At 51.2% G+C, this 15,104-nt stretch overlaps 1 protein-coding gene across 1 annotated transcript; it reads right to left on the bottom strand.

Annotated features, from left to right (window-relative positions):
* Window positions 1–790: 790 nt before the first annotated feature.
* TEKT3 (tektin 3) lies at window positions 791–7,246 on the bottom strand. Its single transcript, XM_035561939.1, has 7 exons — window positions 6,668–7,246; window positions 6,066–6,149; window positions 4,623–4,693; window positions 4,265–4,408; window positions 2,812–3,034; window positions 2,492–2,646; window positions 791–1,007 (listed from the first exon to the last, which is right to left on the bottom strand). Exons 1-7 carry the CDS (start codon window positions 7,244–7,246, stop codon window positions 791–793), a joined length of 1,473 nt encoding a protein of 490 aa, XP_035417832.1.
* Between the last annotated feature and the right edge of the window lie 7,858 nt (window positions 7,247–15,104).

Genomic DNA, 15,104 nt, shown 5'->3' with positions numbered 1-15,104 from the left:
TTTCTTTAAGAAAATAAAAAAAAATCAGGCACAGATGCAATTAACATCACCCACCTGTGCCCTCCCTCCTGATCCCCTCTGGGTTTTATGGGGTCTAAGGTGCAGAACTTGGGATTTTGGTGTCTCCACCAACAAACCAAACCCGAGAGCTTAAATTAAGAACCAATTCATACCTAGAACAAAACTAAAACCACCACATTTTCATCGATTAGCTGGTCAAAAATACTTCCTTGTTTTCCTTTTTCCTTTTTTTTTTTTTTACTTCCCCATGCTGTCATATTAGAAGACACTTAGATTTTTCAAAAGCAAGAAAATTATCATCAGAAACCAGCTTAAAATGCAAGTTTTCCTGTTTATGAGTGGAAGATACTGCAACTCTTCTCAGGATAGCTTGTGTTTCTGCTGCACTGTTAAAAATACATTATGGATGTCAACACCTAATTACTCTGACAACTGCCATTACTTCCCCTTGTGCTTTTTCCACAGACAGACTCAAAAGGAGGAAGACTGGACAGTTTTTTTCTCCTAAAATCATTGACTGAAAGGGAGGGGTGAATCCCTTGGGGGGGGGGGAGTTGTTCTCTGTGCACACGGGATATTTTCATCTACCGACACGCTCTGAACGAGCAGTGGAAGGAGGAAAAAAAAACAGACGGTGTAACACACAAACTGAGCATTTAATTCCTACTCAGGGCTTCCATCAGGAAGTCTGACCGTGGATTTTCAAGGCATTCTAGCAGAACTGAAAAGACATCCCACACCAGGCAGGGGGAGCGGGGCTGAGCCCAGCCTAGACGTACCCCACCAGCCGCGCCGTGCAGGGGAAGCTCTTGCGCATCCCCATGCACTTCTCCTGGTCAATGAAGAGAGAGTTGGCTTTGACAGCCAGGTCGTGCTCCAGGACTGCCTTGGCCCGGACCAAAGTCTGCAGCGTGTCCTCGGCATCCCTCAGGCGCTGCTGCAGGCTCTGGATAGTCTCATCGAGTTCGTGGACCTCATTGACGAGGCTGGGGAACAGCAAGAAACCCCGTGAGCATGGAGGCAGAAGGATTTCCCCCTTCGGTGAGGTCAGATTAAATTGACCCTGTTTTCTGGCAGCTGTGTGTGAAAGCTGAGGGCTGGGCTGCTCCTCCGCGTGAAAGCTGAGGACAGGAGGCTGCACCAGGGCAGGGAGCCCCAGTGGTTTCCTGTTCCCCTTCGGGTTTGCGGTTCACCCTCCTGTTCACCCTCCTGGATTTCCCTGGGAAAGGGTCCTCCCCACACCCAAAGACACACAGCCAGCAGCAGAGGAGAGTTGCAAGAGGCTAAAAGTGAATGTGAAACTAGTGGAAGACAGAAAAAAAAAATAGCAAGTGAGATGCTAAAGAGGGTCAAGAGTGCTGAGAAAGCTTAAAATTGCTTTTCAAAGATTTCCCATCGGATCAAGCCGAGAGGCAGCCAAGGCAGGGAGCTCAGCCCCCTCCTTGCTGCACGGGGGTGGCTGCTCAGGACACCCTTGGGTGCCTGGCTTCTCCTCCAGGTGGGGACAGCGTCGGTGTGATGCTAATGAGAGGAGAGTAGAGGTGGCATCAGGACGGGTAAGACACAGAGCAGGAGGCAGCTGATCTCTCCCCAGGTTTTCTTCCTTTCTCTGAAAAAGGGGAAGACCCCTCCAGATTCACAAACCCACCAGCTCCCGCCCAGTAAGTTGGCCAGCTTAGGTTTGTTTTTCCTTCTGTGCCTACAGCAGCAGCAAGGTCACAGCCAGGGGCCAGGGAGACAATTCTCTTATCTGTGAAACATCCTCACTTCTGCCTCTTTGGGGAAGCTGCTGGTTTTGGCTTGCCTTCCTTTCAGAGTGCTTGGTAACCTTGGAAGGCTGAAGGGTGAAGGAGGAGGAGGAGGCACGGAAGGAAGCCCTGGCCAAGCCTCTCCTGCTGACGGGGCAGATAAGACCTTGAAGAAATGCCAAGAAGCAGTTGCGCAGCCTGCCCCAGTCTTCCAGGAGTCCTCTGCAATCCTGCACTCGAGAGTTTTTGTTTTCCAGTGTCCCCAGGGCAGGTGAGGACAGCCCTTGCTGCTACCTGCTTCTCCTTGTGTTGCACCTTTCTTACTGTTACCCCAGGGGAAGGAGCTGAGCGCTCTCAAGGTGATGCTATGGGGTAGCAAGAGGCTTATCCTTCCAAATAGGGCACATCCAACCATGGGGAGGAGGACATTCATCTAAGTGGGATCAATCCAGCCCCTCATGGGGTAGCATCAGGCTGTACCTGGCCATGGTGAGGCGATGGCACAAGAGCCTCCTCCGTGGGTGCAAAGCTCTCCCAGCACCCAGAGATGTTTGCTCAGTGCTTTCCATTATATCAGTGCATTTAAAGAAGGACTATATAGAAAAAAAAAAAGAAAGACAAAAAAAAAAAGACCCCAAGCAGTTTTGTCACCCAGTGATGCTCCTGAGGGCCACCACCGGTGACTCCTCACGGGTGCTGCCAGCCCCACGCTCCTGCCTTACCGCAGCTGGGCGCTGTCCCGGCACAGCTCCACGTTGGGTCTCCGCGTGCGCTCGTCCAGCCGGGTCTGAGCGACTTTTAGCGGAGGCACTTTGTCCCTAATGGCTTTTCGGATGGCTTCGATGCTCATCTCGATCTGGAAGATTTCCTGCAGCGTCTGGCATGAAAAAGAAACAGGTGCATAAATTAAAAAGTGCATTCTCAAATAACAGCATCGGTTCCCATTTCCCCGGACCTGGGCCAGGTCCGCATGGAGGTTTTTGCTTGGGAGGCATCACTGAGAAGCGATCGTTTTACACTAGAAGGGAAGGGCTGAGGGCACCTTGGCCAGGTGGGTCTGAATCTTGCTCTTGGCATCGGCTGTCTCGGCGATGCGGTTGGTGAAGGCGACGTTCACGCTGTTGAACTGGTTCCACATCTCGTTGGCGGTCACCACCAGCAGGTTCTCGATCTCGTCCCGCAGCTTGGCAGAGGCTGCCCGCTCGCTCTGGGAGCGCAGGATGTTGTCATCCGTAAACTTGGCCCAGGAATCCGGCACCGAGATGCTGCGGGAGGAAAGGGGAGGCCCCTGGTGGCCCCATGCTGCTGGAGCTGCCCATGGGCAGGCAGGGATGCCACCAGGTCGGGTTAAACACAGCCTTCCAGGGATCCGTGCTCTTTGACCACATGAAAGTTAAACATCTGGACACCATTCATCCCATAAAGCTTATCAAATACTGACACATCCATGACAACGCTGCGATAATTATGAAGGCTCACACAAACAATAGATTCCCTTAGAAAAAATGAGATTTTAATCAGACGACGTATTTACATGTTAATGGCATTAAAGTGCCAAGTGATTCACAGCTCTGTGACAACACACAGACTGCAGCTGACTCATTTTGCTCGTAACTTATCTCAATTTCATACAAAACTGAACGAGCATTAGATAATACTCGATTCCCTGTCTGTGCACTCGGGATGGAGTTCACGCCTGTGCAGCAGTCCAGAACAAGGTCAACAAAAGCCTCAAATACCACATAAGCTCCATTTAAAACATGCTGATCCTCTGCACATTTTACCCCCTCTGAATTTCAGCATCAATCCTTTGCAATTCATTTGCCTGTCTAAATATGTCTGAGCTCTGCTGTGAAGAATTATTCAAGCACCAGAAAAAAACGAATCAATCCATGCCCCCCCCCCCAACAACTACATGTGTCTGTGTGCGCAGCAGATTTATCCCCCGAGCCCTTTGCCACTCGCAGCATATCTCTGTGAGTGCTGCTTTAGGTCATCGTTCATTTATTGCAGAGCCAAAGCCAAATTCCTGGCACCCAAAAGCAGCTGAACTCTGTCCCAGGACCATGGTCTCTACTCCTTTATCTTCTGTGCCACCTGGGCTCCCTGCCAGCCCCTCCGCCAGCAGGGGTGAGCCCCCAGAGTTTACGTCAATGAAGAGCACTCGGGAAGCAGCGACACAGCCTTCGATGTGTGCACAGACCTAACGAGCTGCATCCAGGTACTGAGCTGAATCCGTTTTCAGGCTGATCTCTGCACCCTGATATAATGTTTAATTAGGTGGGACGCCTTTCATTTGGCTTTCACTCTCTCAGCCTCGTTCTTTGTGCCACCCAGTACAGAGGGCTGGGCTGGATGTGCCACACCGAGGCACAGGGGCTGGGGACAGCCAGTGCCGTGCTGGGACAGCCAGTGCTGTGCCAGGACAGCCAGCACCATGCCAGGAGTGCCACCACTTCCCTGGGACCCGCAGCCCAGCACCAGAGTGCACTCACGTGGCATCAACCCGCTCTACCCCGCGGTAGTAGCTGATGCCGTCGGAGGTGTTCCTCAGGTGGTGGCACTTGTCGTCGATGCGGTGAGCTGTCTGCTTGTTGGCCAGGTCCCTCTCCAGCTCGTGCTGGGCCGCCCTGTTGGACCTTTGGCATAGAAGAGCAGCTGTCAGTGTCCCGCGTGGCTCGGGGAGTTCCCATGGGACTGGGGGCTCCCACGAGCGTTGCTGCTCATTTGTATGGGGCTGACAGAGGGGGTCGCATCTACAGGATGGGGTAAGGGTGGGGGTCTGCTGGGTGTTCACTTTACAGCTGCAAAGTCACTTCAGCCCTGCCGCACGAGCTGGGAGCTGCCCCTTACGCGAGCTGGGCTTTCGCCCTGTCCAGGAAGCGCTGCATCCTCTCCTGGCACGACCTGATGACGTCCACCTCCTGGGCAGAAACAAAGCACAACAACATCAGTGTCCACACACGTTGGTCCTGGTCACACTCATCCCCTCGGGCCTCTCCAGCCCTGGTCCAGTGACCGGGAGGGGAACAGGACAGTGCCATGGCCACAGCCACAGCCTTTGCCCTGACTTTCAGGGGGTGGCCAAGCATTTTCTCATCTTGACATCCGCTCCAAGCAATGGTTAGTGCCACACCGTGGCAGCAGGGCCAGATCCTGACCTGGTCTGACTGCTCATAGCAGTTGCCTGGATGAGCTACACAACCATCCCCAATCAGCACCTGCCCTTTTTGCTCCCAGAATGTTTTCTACCCCAGGAGAGATCCCATACAAACGGGACAAGGAGATGGATTTTCCTTGGTTGTGAATTCCCAGCCACTTCTAAGAATGAGGCTGGAGGAAGGCATGGGCTGCTCACCACTCTCCTGACCTCAGCACACCTCCGTCATGTTTGTGCGGCCCCAGATACTGGAGGCGGTGATCAGGAGGCTCCAAAACAAGTAATTTTTAAGCCCTCCTGTTTGTAACAACCAGCTGAATAGCATGGCCTAAATGCGTCCTCAACACTTGAAATTCAAACAGCCATTATAAAGATACCAACTCTGATTATTTTCCTAAAATCTCATGACCTTTAAACCAATCTGCTAATTTTTTAGGGCCTGACTCATAAGAAAAAATCTTCTAACAGAGCAGTGGCTTCACAGTCCCAGGGGCTGCCGTTTCCTTCCCAGCTTCACGAGGCCCTTGCAGTGATTGTGCTTTGCTGTACCCTGGGTTAGGATCCCATCTTCTGTGCCAACTCTGATCTTGTTTGCTTTTATTCATAATTTAAAGCAGACTATATAAAGGCAGGCAGGAGTGCACGTTTTTATGGTTTCTATAAAATGTACTGCTTAAGTACACAGAGTGGCAGTCCTGCTGCAGCCGCGCTGCTCTGAGCAAAGCAAAGCTGGGGGTAGATGTAATATTTTTATTAGACTGGCTAGTACAGCTGGGAAAAGCAGAGAAGCTGTCGGCCACACACTGCCTCCCCTATATCTGTACGTGCATATCTGTGTGTGCTGAGATGCACATAGGTGCTGTCCGGGCAGGGCTCTGGGGTGCAGGACACTGGGCAAGAAGACGGGGACACAAACTGCTTGAAGGGGGACCAGGACCTCTGCATGCTGCACAAAGACAGCTGCTTTTCAGCAAGTCCTTTCTTTATTAGGGAAAGTCTTACCCCAAAATGTGGGCGTGCTGCTGATGGACACGCCATCCCCTGGCCCAGGGACTCAGGGGTTTAGTGCCCAAGAGCCAGTTAGGGCAGTTTAGGCAGAAGGAGCTACAACATGTGATCTGTGCTGCCAGACTCACTGTGAAGAGCTCTTTCTCCACGTTGTCATGCACCAGGTCGATGCCCATCCTCTTTTCCCGGTGGAGCAAGCACTCCTGAGCAACCTGTTGGAGACATGCCATGCTGCAGGGACAGGGTCTCCTCCTCAAGTAACGTAATAGAAAAGAAATCGGAGGTGGGCACAGAGAGGAAAAACGTGGCCGGGGCAGGGTTTAGCTGACAAGAAACAGCCGAGCTGCAACATCAGCATTACATCGTACGAGGAGCACACGTGGCCCTGGTGCGCCTGCAGCTGGGTGCAGGGACCTGGGTCCGGCTGGAAGCTGACCTCACCCGAGCCACGTAGCAGGACATGGGCTTTCCTATCCCAGCCCAAGATGATGGATGTACTACTTACAAAAATATTTGGTTAAGCAAATAGTGTTCTGATGTGCTCAGCATGCGCTGATAGGGGATGCAGCAGATGGCGAGGGGCTTGTTTATTGCTAACTTAACTAATGGTCCATTAATAAAAACTCTCTAGACGTTACGGGGCTCTAGTGAAACTTAATTAGACATTTGAACGGCTGCAGATGTCTCAGCAGCAGGCTGCAGCGTGCAGCCCACTGGGCACAGCGCTCACCTGGAGCGGGGCCTCGGTCTCCACCAGGGCTCTTTCCAGCCGCCTCTTCATGTCGGAGAGCGCGTTGGTCTCCCCGACCATCTCATCTAGCTCATGGCAGAGCTCCGACTTCCAAAATTCAATGTCATTGACACGCTCTCCCAGGTTTTTGGTGCTCTCCGCTTGCATTTTCTTTGTCTGCTGGTACTTGTCCTGAATCAGGCGGGAGGTGTCGACCCTGAGGTTCTCCGAGTTGTGCCGGGATGTCTCCGACTCCCTGTAGTTGGTGAGGTTGGAGCGGTACCAGTCGTCGGGGGTGTACCGGGTGAAGAGGGACGTCCTGTTGGAAACGAACGGCAGCATCTTGCTGGGGGTGAGCCCCTGGGCGCTTCCAGAAAAGGGAGCCAAAGTGGGATTGATGGCAGCCGTCCTATAGTAGGCGCTGGGTGTCCAGGGAAGGCTGAAGCTCTGAGGCAAGGGGTAGTAAGGAAAACGGTTCTTGTAGCTGGAAGCCATGGTACTGATGGCAGGCAGAAAGTTGGTGGGGGTCGATCTCGGGTGGGCATGAGTTGCCGTCAAGGGTGAGCCGACGAGCTCCATGCTTGGTCGCTGCTATTAGGGCAGGGGTCCTGCAGGGGGAGGAGGCAGGAGTCCCACTCAGCAAGCATTTCTTGCAGCAACACAAGCAACGTACAACACCGAGAGCAAGCACACAGCACCCACACAGCGCCCAAACAGGCTTAGAGCTCTCAAAAGCAAATCCCTCCTGACAGCATCCCGAGCACTTGTATATACAAGGATTTGGCTTTGTTGTTAGTATCTGGTGTCAGATCTTGAAAAGCAGAGAGAAACAAATCATCGCTGCTGAGGAGAGTGACAGATATTATGCCTTCATTTTCCTTAAATCTGTCATTCCAATGAAACTGTAGTTGCTGATTCTCTGCTGTTCATTTGTTTCTTTTGGCCGGCGTATCTGCTGATCTTACAGTGCTCCAGATGTGAATTTCCCTTTAAAAGTTCCATTACCGGCCCCGATAGCTGTGTCCCTTTGGACATGAAGCAGCTACCAACCCAGCGTGATTTGTGGGTGAGGGACTCTGTCCTCACTGCACCTTCACTTGCATTAAAAGCTCAAACGAGGAGCCTGCAGGCAAGCTGAGCTGTGCAGAACTACACTCAAATTTGAAAAAAATCCACACCAATTTTACTTAAAATAAAAGCATCTCTCTTGACTTGCGAAGGAAGAAAAATATATGTGTTGCAGCCAATGTCAAATAAATGCACTTGGAAAGGAGAAATCATCCCACAGTCTTTTGGGGGCAGCTCATAAACACCAGCAACCCGAGGCAGTAACCCAAAGCAAAGCAGCCCAGGGAGACTGGTACCAGTGAGGTCGCTGAGTGCCCTGCGTTGGGGGAGCTCCTCAGCCAGGTGAGATCAGAAATACAAGGCAGAGGGCCATCAAAAGTACCTAGAGCACCTAACCCAAGGACACATGTTCAGGAGGGTTTCTTGTGCTTGATACAGAGCTCTTGTGTGGATGCAAGTGTCACCCACAGGCAGAATAAGTCACCACGGCCATCATAGCCTGCTGCTGTGGTACAGGGACACATCCTGCCCCTAACACCATCCCATCCACATCCCACCCAGCCTGGCCAGAGCCCTGGGGAAAGGCTGGGACACCAGCGTGTCACAAGGCCCATGGATGGCAAGGGTTTTGACACGGGGCATTGCTAAATCCCGTTTGTTACTGCATGCAGTCAACATTATCCCTTTAAAAATAGGCATGCAATGAACTGTTATTCTAGAACAAAGTGTCCACACAAGCAATCACATGACGAGCTTTAATTGCTGCTCTTGGGCTACCCTGATCAATTTGCATGAGTAGGCAAGCTGAGAGAGGCTGGCCTGTTTTTGAAATTATAAAACCCTTGGGAAAGAGAGGGGTTTTTGCTTCTAGTCGACTCTGCAACAAAGAGCACCTCTACAAGAGGCAGGACCAACAATAACTCAAGGCTTGGTACCAAAAGGATTAAAAAGAGATGGATGGGAGAGGCAGAGACGAGCGGGTCCTGTACCCTGGTCACAATGCCAGGCTGTTGGCAGCGGATGACAGTCGCTATGTCTCCCGCAATGGTTTGATACATTCATGTGAACGCTGATCAAAATGCAGCTATTAAATAAATGCATGGCAAATACAGGAGAATAACAGGTCCTGCAGCTAGGGTAAGTCAGAGGAAAATAGGGATGAGTCAGAGGGGAAATGTGCACAGCCTGCAGCTGGGAAATCATTGAACTTTGTGGATGGTATTTTCAAGCTGTGCCCAATTTTGGCCACTCTCGCCCGGGCTGCCCCAGTACCTGAGTCCAGGGCAGCAGAGCTGCGGGCACCGAGCCTCGGCCCTGGGGTCTGACCTGGCTCAAGCAGCGCTGGGACAGGCAGCGGGAAACTCACACCCTCAGGTTTAAAAAAAAAACATTTGCAAACACGAAGCCAGTCTGGCAGAACCGAGGACGAAATGTCTGTGCTCGGGTCCAACAAAAACCTCTGTGCGTGCCGGTTCCCACAAAGCCGTCCCTTCAGCTCTTTTGTCCCTGCTGGGCTTCGCACAGCTCAGTGCCACTTTTTGTACCTGAGAAACAGCCTTCAGAGAGGAGACAGCTTCCCTGGCTCCCACCCCATACATAAATTATTCCCTTTCAGATCCTGATATATGTATCTTTAGAAAAGGAGAAAAAAGTCCTTGGGAATGGATTGGGGTTGTATTTCCCTGCATTTCCAGCTGAAATAAATGTTCCTGCCTCCCCCTTGGGATAAACTGCCCCCAGGTGACACTTCCTGCCCCCCCGAACACAGATGCTCTGGAGCCCCCGGCCATCTGAGCACATGTTTTGGGGTATAAGAGGTACCATCCCAATGATAACTGGAGGGGATTAGGAAAAATATCTACTTTTAACACCCCCATTACTCCCAGTTAAAGCATACGCTTACCTCTGCTGCCTGGGTGGGTGCTCAGGGGGTGCCTGGGGGCTGTCACTCACCACCGTGCTGTCGGGCTGGGTGGCAGCAGCGCTGGGTGCTGCAGCATCCCGAGCACCCGGTGGCCACCAGGGACACAGGCCCTGGGGGGGCGTTGCTACGGGCGCTGGGTGCTCAGTGACCGGATTCTGCCTGGGCAACCTCCTGCAGCTGCTATGGCAACCTGGTGATGCTGTTGGGCAACGCAGCGTTCTCAGCGGGCATCCTAGTTCCTGCCCTGGGCAACATACTGCCCCCACTGAGCAACTCGGTACAGCCCCTGAGCTACTCAGTGCAGCACCTGGGCAACTCAGTGCTGGCTCTGGGCAACTTAATACTGGCCCTTGGCTACTTGCTGCTGGCCCTGAGCAATCCAGTGCAGCTGTTGGGCAACCCAGTGCCCTAGATGCACAACCCAGTGCAGTCTCCGACCAACCCAGTGCCACCCCTGGGCCACCCAGTGCAGCCTCTGGGCTATGTAGTGACTGTGCTGAGCAACTTGATCCCACCCCTGGGCAACCCTGTGCTGCCCTCGGACATCCTAGTGTTAGTGCTGGTGCTCCTGGGCCAGCCCTACATCACACTTTACCCAGGGAAAACATTTCCTTTGGCTTCATTTTATCACTTTAGTCTAACTGTCAGCAACGCGGATGGTAAATCAAATATTCAGGCTGATATGTTTGTCCTTTCATATTCTATTGTCAGTTTCTTCTCACTTTCCCACCTATTGCAGCTGCAGACTGAGATGGTACCAAAATGCTTTATAGCCTCTTGTGAGCAGAAATCCAGAAAGCCTTGCCTCTTCGCCAAGGATCCAACAGAAAAAATAATTCAGTCCAACTGCTTCGCGTATACAAAGTTTAGCACATTTTGATTTCACTTTAAACACACATCTTACTTTAGCCGTGTGAAGAATCAATTTAATCAAACTGAAATAAAAGGCTCAGCACACAGGCTGCTTTTCTGTAGCTAAACCAGATAGTTCCAGCAGACGATGGGCAGCCTCTGCCCCTCGGCAGGACCCAGCCCAGCTCCGTGTCCCCCGCATCCATCCCCACCTGCGAGCCCTGCCCAAGCTGATCTGGTTCAGGTGAATCACTGTGCGATAAGGGATGCCACTAATGGTTGTAGGTCACCATACTGCCTCAGAGGCATTTGCTGGAATTAAGCAATAATAATTAGATGGCATTGTAAATGGCTCACGGGTAAAGCCTTTAGGGCAGGGACTTTCTAGGGATGCATCGGTGGCAGCAGACCAGGACGTGAGCACTGTGCTGCAGGGGGACAGAGGGGACATTGGAGTGGATGAAGGTTTGGTCCCACCACAGCTTCTGCAGCAGCTTTTCAAGTGCTTATGATGTGCCTAAAAGCTACAAAGGTGAGGCTTGGGTAAAACTGCCAAATTCACAAGCTGAGTGACTCCAGAGGAAGATGTTACCAACTGCACCCACTACATGAACCCGATACCCCTCATGCTCCAGTAACCACACCAATTTAAGTGGACAGTTCACATCACTTCCACTCATTCAAGTAACTGAACCCGGTCCCTGAATTACGACTACGACTCTAACAACAGCAAATTCACTAAAATCACATAACTACTGCTCCCACTTCCGGTGGGGCATCCCCAGATTTGCTGGACGTGTGAGAACACCATTTGTCCCAAAGCCTTGACCATTTTAGCCCAGAGCCAAAAAAAAACAAGAGTGGAAACGCGAGGCTGACGTGAAGCAGTGGTGCCAGCCCAGGTTCGCCTGCTTGGCTAAACTGGAATTACAAGGGATACATTTAGATACCTAAGTACAAAATCTACTGCCAAAGGCTGTCAGTCTTGCTGTCACAGCTCTGCATTCTCACTGCCTATTAATACATCTGGGATCACAAGTTGCCTTTCTGAAAATACCCAGATCCAGATTCTTTACAGCATCCACCAAAGAGTCCAGAGAACATTGCCCCATCACAGAGCTTTATTCTGCTTTTGAGTGTTCCTCTCCCTCCTTCAAACACTGTATCTGCCTGAAAGGGATCTATTGTCTATGCAATAGCAGAATACTTTTCAAAAGGCACATCAATTCATGAAGAACTGAAAAAAAATTAAACCACGTGTGGTGTGTCCTGTGCTGTCATACAGCAGGGCGGGGATGTTCACAGGCAGCACATGCTCACCCTGGCCCAGGGCTACTTTAGGATTCCAACAGCTTTCAAGATTTTATCTATTTATGAAAGCAAGGCTGGCTTCTAGGGACGAGCTGCACCCATGGGTCCTGCTCTTGGCTCCATCTGGCTGGGAAATGCATGAGACTTTCCAGGGTTTTGCTGGATCCTGTTCCAGTGAAAACTGTGAGTTGAACATAAAATACGGAGGGCCAAGGACTCTCCAGGTGAGTCCTGAGATGCCTTGGTCTCTACACATGACCAGTGGAAAAATATGTTTATGGCCACTGCCAAGCCTCTCGCTGCTGTGCCAGAGGCTGTGAGCAGCAGGAGGAGGGTTGCAGGAACCTGGAGGAGATAGAGGGAAAGGTGAGCAGCTTGGCAAGGAGAAAGAGGCGGCTCTGGGCATGTGAAGCCACTGGAGATCATGTAGGGCTCATGCCCTCTCCTCTGCCAACAGCCCTGTGAAGAGCTCAGGACCTTCTCCTACGGCTGGGGAAGCCCGAGCACTTCTGCTGGCCCCTCCAAAGCGCCGTGCAGCACCTCAAATGCCACCATTCTGCTGGTGGGACCTGTCAGAAAACCCAGCTCCTGGACCTGCTGGCAGCACCTGTCTGTGCTCTGCGGGTGAACAGGTAATGCCAAATTCAGATCTGTGGTTAATTCCAGCTCCTTTGAGTCACTTCTTTGGTTTCCTTAAACAGCTACAAAAATGCAGCCCCAACAGGACCGGACTCCCCTCCCTTGCTCTGGCTTAACATGGGACGAACTCTGCAACGTCAGCGAGTCTGCTAATGCTGCAGTGCAGGCGGGCCCATCTGCATGTAACCGTCTTGACAAAGGCTTGAGAAAATATCTTGTGTGTATTGCAGCCCCATCCGGCATTCAGTTCCAACACAGGAGCTATTCATAGAAAAATTGATGAAAACATGCGTTGTGAAACTTCTTCTTCCTCTGAGGTGGAAAGCGTGCTGTAGATACCTTGATGCTTTGAAAGAGACGTGGGCAATACACCAAATATTTTGTACAAATCAGTGGCAATTATCTGAGAGAATCATTTTTATCTATGTGCTTCATGTGATTTTTTTCACATAACAGGGGGTCAGTGGCTGCTTTCCCAGAACCTGCCTTTTCTGCCAAAGTTCCCCTCTCCTTTTCCACCCTGACTTTCAGCTTAGCAAAACCCTGACTTTCCAATCAATAAACCCAAGGAATACATTCGTGCCAACTGCAATTGAACAAGGGCAGGCTGCAGAGAGGGGGCAAAACAAAACCTCAGACCTCTGCCCTGTCCTACCAATTGCCCTCTGGTCATCCTGGAGCTGGAGCACCCATTCCCACCTCCTCCCACCCTCATCCCGATGGGGTGAGCAGGTCCCACCTCAGCCCTGCCCCAGAGCAGAAGGTTCAGCCTCCTCTACTGGAAGACAAGTCACCAAATTGGTCAAAGTCTCCAAAGAAACGATTGAGTTAAACCAGCATGACCTGTTGTGTGGAGAAGCACATGCCATCGATGCTGACTTACCTCTGTCCCCACACAAAACTGCCCCAGAGCAACGATGCTCAGGAGCTGCGCGTGGTGTGCCAACAGGAGCCCTCTGCTCCCAGCTTGACCCATGGGGACAGCTGAATGGAGTCCCCTCCCCTAGGGTTAGGCATTGCAGCCTAAAGCATTTCCATTTATACTCAGTGGGAAGAGATGGGCCTATACAGAGGCCATTGTCTGAACTGCCCTAGGTGCTTTTTTAGGATTAGAGGAATGGTGCAGGGGAAGGCATATTTCTCCCAAGTCCTGTCAGAGATGCACAGAGCGATACCCAGGGCCTTACACCTAACTGAGCCAGGGCAGATGAGCCCGACTCTCTCAGACAAACCATCCTTAGTCCTTCAGCAAGGTCAGACCTGCCAAAAAGCTGACCTCAAAGTTTGGGTTTCCAAAGATACCAAGCATGGAAAATTGCCTCCTAGGTGATCTTCACCTTGAGGCTCTTCACGAAGGAGAAACCGATCAAGATCAGAAGGTAGACTGGTAGATGAATTATTTAGTCTAACCATAGTAGCACATGAGTGAGCTTTCCAAACAATAAATGTGGCATGAATAAATCATCACAAATCCCTCCTTGAGCTCTCGCGATGAGTCACAACCACCAAACCGCAGCTCCTTGCTCTGCCTGCTCAGGGCAGGCTACGCCACGCGTCCACAAGGGTAGGATGCAGATAACCCACATAATCCTAGCCGTGTGAACTCAGAAAACACAACGGTTTAGCTTATTGGCAATGTTCTCAGCGGTGCCCAAGTAACTGTAGGAAATAAAAGCGAGTTATCTAGGGGAGGGCCTCCCTGTAGCTATTTGTGGCGGGGCCGGGTCTTGCTTTCTGTGTTGGCTTTGTTGCGAAGTCCAAAGCTGTGGGAAAGATGTGCTTTAAGTTGCATCCAAAAAGCAAAGGGCTTGTTCGCACCAGTGTGAAACTGTTATAAAATTCAATCAGCTACACAAACAAATAATACGCACGCAAGCAAGAACGAGACAGTACTGTGCATACCCACTGGTTCGCAGTCATATAAAAGGTCTAGACATTGGCATGAAAAAAGACAAAAATATGCACAGAGCAGACGATGCAGAGCGTAACACCACGTCTGGCTCCTCGTGGGACCTGCCAGGGGCCTGACGGGGTTTTGTTCTTCCATTTTGTAATAACTGGAATCGCTTCAGTGAGCTTGGATGCTGCACTGTACAGTTTGTTAAGATAAATGCTAAGCACGTGCCTGTCCCAGCCAAGCCTGCAGAAAGACCCTGCTTCTGCACAGGGTCACATTTCAGGATTACCTCCTTGACCACCTCTGGCACACAGAAAATGACTTATAAAACCACCCTCAACTAGTTTTCCTTTGTGAATCCCATCTCCATGTGCAGCCCTGGATTTATCAGGTGCAACTTTCCAGCACCCCAGGGGCTGTCTTTTTTAGAAGAAGGAGGCCAGGCAAAAACCACTCGGAGCCAATGTCACTGTGGTCCCATAACTGATGGAGCACGAGGAAGGGAGATGAAATCAGTTTCTCTACACTCTCTTTGAAACATCCCACCCGTGAAAGCATTTAACCATGTGCTGTTTATTAACATCCCCACCAGCCCCAGTATTTCAGTGCAATTTAAACACAAACCTAAAATTAAGCCTAAGCATCTGAGATCTGCTGAGTAGAAATTGATAGTTTGTGTGATTAATACTAGGCACATGCTTTTGTGCTTAGCTGCAGTGAGTTATTGGTGGCCTCTCCATGCTCAT

The sequence above is a fragment of the Cygnus atratus genome, chromosome 18, assembly GCF_013377495.2.
Source record: "Cygnus atratus isolate AKBS03 ecotype Queensland, Australia chromosome 18, CAtr_DNAZoo_HiC_assembly, whole genome shotgun sequence".
In the NCBI taxonomy this organism is placed as follows: domain Eukaryota; kingdom Metazoa; phylum Chordata; class Aves; order Anseriformes; family Anatidae; genus Cygnus; species Cygnus atratus.
This window is presented reverse-complemented; position numbering and strand designations above follow the sequence as displayed.

Bases quoted from the DNA above. Each gene is read 5' to 3' on its own strand.
- TEKT3 (XM_035561939.1), bottom strand. From the start codon at position 7,246: ATGGAGCTCGTCGGCTCACCCTTGACGGCAACTCATGCCCACCCGAGA. The intron at 4,409-4,622 runs GTAAGGGGCAGC...TCTATGCCAAAG, and splicing joins AGGGCGAAAGCCCAGCTCGC to GTCCAACAGGGCGGCCCAGC. The intron at 2,647-2,811 runs GTGCCCTCAGCC...TTTTCATGCCAG, and splicing joins TTCAGACCCACCTGGCCAAG to ACGCTGCAGGAAATCTTCCA.